This window comes from Gossypium raimondii, chromosome 9, assembly GCF_025698545.1.
Source record: "Gossypium raimondii isolate GPD5lz chromosome 9, ASM2569854v1, whole genome shotgun sequence".
Taxonomy (NCBI): Eukaryota; Viridiplantae; Streptophyta; class Magnoliopsida; order Malvales; family Malvaceae; genus Gossypium; species Gossypium raimondii.
Genome location: NC_068573.1, coordinates 44,379,790 through 44,383,902, shown reverse-complemented (window position 1 = coordinate 44,383,902; position 4,113 = coordinate 44,379,790). Strand labels below are relative to the sequence as shown.

Genomic DNA, 4,113 nt, shown 5'->3' with positions numbered 1-4,113 from the left:
TAATAGTTTACATGATTCATTTTTCATACATTGAGGTTTTGATAAGTGATTCTTATAATGTTTCAGTGGATCAGGTTCATTTGAAGCTTGCTTTTGGCACTCAAGAAATTTCCGGATGAAGTAATTGTAATATCTTCCCATATTCTTTCCTTTCCATTTCCTTTTTCTTCTAGAAGGAGATGGATGGGATGTAGAGTTGATTGGTGGCTAACTTGAAATTGTTTTTATCATTGTTCTTGATACCGTGTAATGCGAAGTTATTGCTGTATTTGATGCATTTTCTTTCATTGCTCAATAATCTCAATGTCTTTAGCTGCAGTTGGTCGCTTGTGTTTTCCCTCTTTAGGGTTCACCTTAGCAGCTTTAGATGTTGGTTTATTTAGCATGTTGATCGTGCAGATTGTTTGATTTAACAAAGAATGGATTTTCAAATTACTTAATATATTCGTATGGTATCTCTATTTTAGAAAGGCTCCTAAATGTATCAGTTAATGGTTTGATGCAACAGTATGAGACTATTACTCTATAATAAAAAAGGGGTAACTGAAAATGTACCCATTATATATACATATATGTGTGTGTGTTGTCGAGTGACAATGCATTATGGGGATATGACGCTTTAATGTGGAAGGATATGGTCAACTCATCTAAATATTGGCATCTTATCACAGCCTTGATTAGGCTATGGCTGGAGTTTGAGTTTCTTGACTCAAATGGTTAAATATTAGCTATTTTCGTACAAAATTCCCATTTTGCATAATCTTTTTTCATTTTCCTACTTACACATTCATTTTAATACAGGTTTTTTGCTGAAGAAAGATATATGCTTTTCTATAGTTTCTAGTTGTGCCTTGGATCTAATAATTCTTTTCAGGGGTAGCATTAGGCGTGTAAGATGGAATGAGGAAAAACTTAAGGAAATTGAAGCAAATAAACCTGTAAGGCAGAAAATAACTGAACCCAAGACGCCGTACCACCCTATGATTGATGATGATGATGGTATACTCATAAACCCTTCTGAAGAAATCTATTATTTTAAGTTTAAATACATGTTGGATATTAGAGAAAGTTGCTCTAGTTTTGTTTTCACGTTACGTCTACATTTGTTGAGTGCTTTTAAAAAAAAAAAAAGATTGGATTGCTTTTCTCACGATAAAATCTGATATCGGTTTGTAGTGTCTTTGTCTCCTGTAAGACATGTTTTCAATGATTGTCTCGATGATATGGATGCAAAAAAATTATGCCCTGCTTTGAAGGATGTGGCTTCCCCTAGTACAAAAACAACTGGGTGCTCAGCTGGCTGGACATCTTCGGGTGATGACGCTAATGCTGTGGCTCACGAAGAAGGTTTTCTTACTATCTGTGCTTTTAAGTTGTCCTTTTTTTCATAGCATATTGAGAAATGTTTCACTTTCCTTTAAGTTGGTTAACATATTTGATGACAACTTCATCTTTCAAAAGATCAAAAGTGATTGTTTTCAGTCTAAATGATATGAGGCTTGCTCTAGCAGACAACCTTGTGATGGGTAAAGCCCTTGTTTTTCCTAGTGGAATTTATCATCTCATGAACCTTTTTCATCTTTTTGGAGGAATGGTGGGATGTGTCTGGAAAGATTCATGATGTGGAACATTATCATTTCAAGGGTTATAGCTTCTAAACTTTTGCTTTCACTTATAGCTTGGAAGTTTCATTATTTTCTTGTGCCATTTTCTCTTGGCTCGAGTCATCCGTATGATTCTCATGGTATTCTCTAATGCTTATTCACTTACTGAGAAAGTAAACAGAACTAGATGACTTTTCTACGATACACAGAGGTCCAAAAAAGGTTATGAAGATACGAACACCTTTCACTACTCCACCATCCAATCTTAAGTCTTCCAGGTCATCACTAGCTTACGATTTATTGTCTTGTGTTCAATCTTTGGTTGATGGTTTTTAGTATGTTCTACTTTTTTCAGATTCTGAAACAGATCAAAGTGGTAGGAACTTTAAGGAGCAACGAAAATCACACTATGATGAATTTTTCAAGATAAAGGAATTGCGACGGAAGGGCTCTTTCCTTGAGGACGAACATGATAGGGTGGAGGATGATCTATCTTCATCTTTAAGCTCTGGTGTGAAAGACATTGGTGTAGAGGAAGGTACTGCCACTTTGCCCTGAAAGTCTTCTGCACGGCCAACAGAGCGAGACCTAAAGCTGACTCTTTTGACATCCTTTATGGTATTTGATGGTATATTGGTGCCATGCATACAAAGGGAAAAAAAAATCTATATATTTTTTTCTTATTTAGTTCACTTGTACATAGTTCCGCCTAATTCACCATGTTCATGTGAAGTTCTGCACACTCAAACTTTTGTTGTTTGGCAAATAAAGAAAAAAGCAACAATTTTATATACTTTATTGCTACTAAACACCTTGTCCGTTGTATTTTATGAAAGATAATATAAATAACTAAATGAGAAGAGGGCCAAGCAGCAACATACCATTGGCGAAAGTTCCCCAACTCTTAAATCAATAATTTCAAAGAAACTGCCGCCATGGATGACTGCAACGTATAGAATCCCAAAAAGGTTTCATCTTTCTACATGGAGTAGGCTAAAAAGGTTTACCATACCTCACTCAAAGAAACTAGTCACTTTTTCATCGACGCAATCTCATAGCTAGCCTTAGTCTTTGCTGATGCTGTATACTCAGTGGCAAATCCCACGGTTATAGGGTGGTGCCAGGGGCGGTACCAGGAGCTCTGGCCCTCTATAATGAAAAGTTTTACTTTCGGCACCTTAAAATGTATATAAGTTAGTACATGGTAAAATTACATTTTAACCTTTAAAATGATAATTTTATTTTAGTTATTTAAAAATTATAAAGATGTAAAGTAATAAAATGATAAAATTGTATTTTAACTCTTACAAAAATACATAATTTAATTTCAATCTCCAAAAATTTCGCTCCTAGTGCTAATGACTACCCAACTTGATATGAGATGGAATATGAATGGACCTATTCATGGGTCGGGCTGGGTTCAAGCCAAAATTTTAGGCTCGTTTGATAGGCTTGGCTCAATTTGAAAAATAGGTTTAAAATTTTGTTCCAAAAAATAATAAAATAGTAGTAACATAATAATAAAATGATAGCAAAACATAATAAAAAAACATGAAAATAGTAGTAAAATAGTTAGAAAAGAGCAAAAAATAACATATTTTTTATTTTTTTAATAATTCAGGCTAGATTGAGGCCGATTCATTTTTTCAGCAAATCTTACATTTTGTTTAAATTTATTTTCAGACTAACCGACTCGACTCATGAATAAATCCAAATATAAAGCATGCAAATCTAAGGAGGCTAACTGACAATAGTTGATGGTTGATGGTTGCTAGGCCCACCTGAATCTCATCATGACTTTGTATGCCTACAACACTCGATGGGTTCACACTCAACAGTAGTTGTCTGGTAATTCTTTAACATACCCATAAAATTATTTATAATAAATTTTATTTTAATATGTAATTTAATATATAAATTTTTATTCGGTGTAATTATACATATCAAATTTGAATTGTGATTCATATATATATAATTTTAATTTTGATTTAATTTTACACATTTAAAGAAATGAATAAATCATTTGTTTTCATATTCGATTAATATTATTATTTGTATATGCAATACATCAACCTAAAATAGTACTAATTCAGTCATGTTAGTGATTTGTAAAAATTAAATCAAATCAAAATTGTATCTATAAAATTACATAAAATTAAGATCCATTTATAACATTACATATTAGATTATAATTCATATATAGTTTTAATATTTATCTTATTATTTTACTACATTTTAAAATAATACCGTGTTAATGATAATAATAAAATCAATAAATTACAATAATTAGTGAAATAATCAATAGAATATGAATGCAGTCCTACTTAGTAGTTATACCATCCTTATGAATGAATGAAAATTAAGCTATCAATAAATATTTAATATTTTTAATCTGTTGCTACAAAGTTTTAATAATCTAATTTGTCTATTCTTTGTTCTTTACGGGTGTGTATGGTAGAGCCACTTCCTAGGCACCGGGCGTGGCCCGGCTCGAAATATGGGCCTGAAA

General features: G+C 32.5%; 1 protein-coding gene across 1 annotated transcript; it reads left to right on the top strand.

The window, feature by feature from the left end:
• The first annotated feature begins 303 nt into the window (after positions 1 to 303).
• On the top strand, positions 304 to 2,338 carry LOC105800115 (protein phosphatase inhibitor 2). Its single transcript, XM_052621287.1, has 4 exons — positions 304 to 402; positions 729 to 999; positions 1,177 to 1,347; positions 1,972 to 2,338. Exons 1-4 carry the CDS (start codon positions 304 to 306, stop codon positions 2,160 to 2,162), a joined length of 732 nt encoding a protein of 243 aa, XP_052477247.1. The 3' UTR covers positions 2,163 to 2,338.
• Positions 2,339 to 4,113: the final 1,775 nt, after the last annotated feature.

Coding starts and splice junctions, on each gene's coding strand:
- LOC105800115 (XM_052621287.1), top strand. CDS start 304: ATGTCTTTAGCTGCAGTTGGTCGCTTGTGTTTTCCCTCTTTAGGGTTC. Junction 1,000..1,176: donor TATGATTGATGATGATGATG/GTATACTCATAA, acceptor ATCGGTTTGTAG/TGTCTTTGTCTCCTGTAAGA. Junction 1,348..1,971: donor TGCTGTGGCTCACGAAGAAG/GTTTTCTTACTA, acceptor ATTCTGAAACAG/ATCAAAGTGGTAGGAACTTT.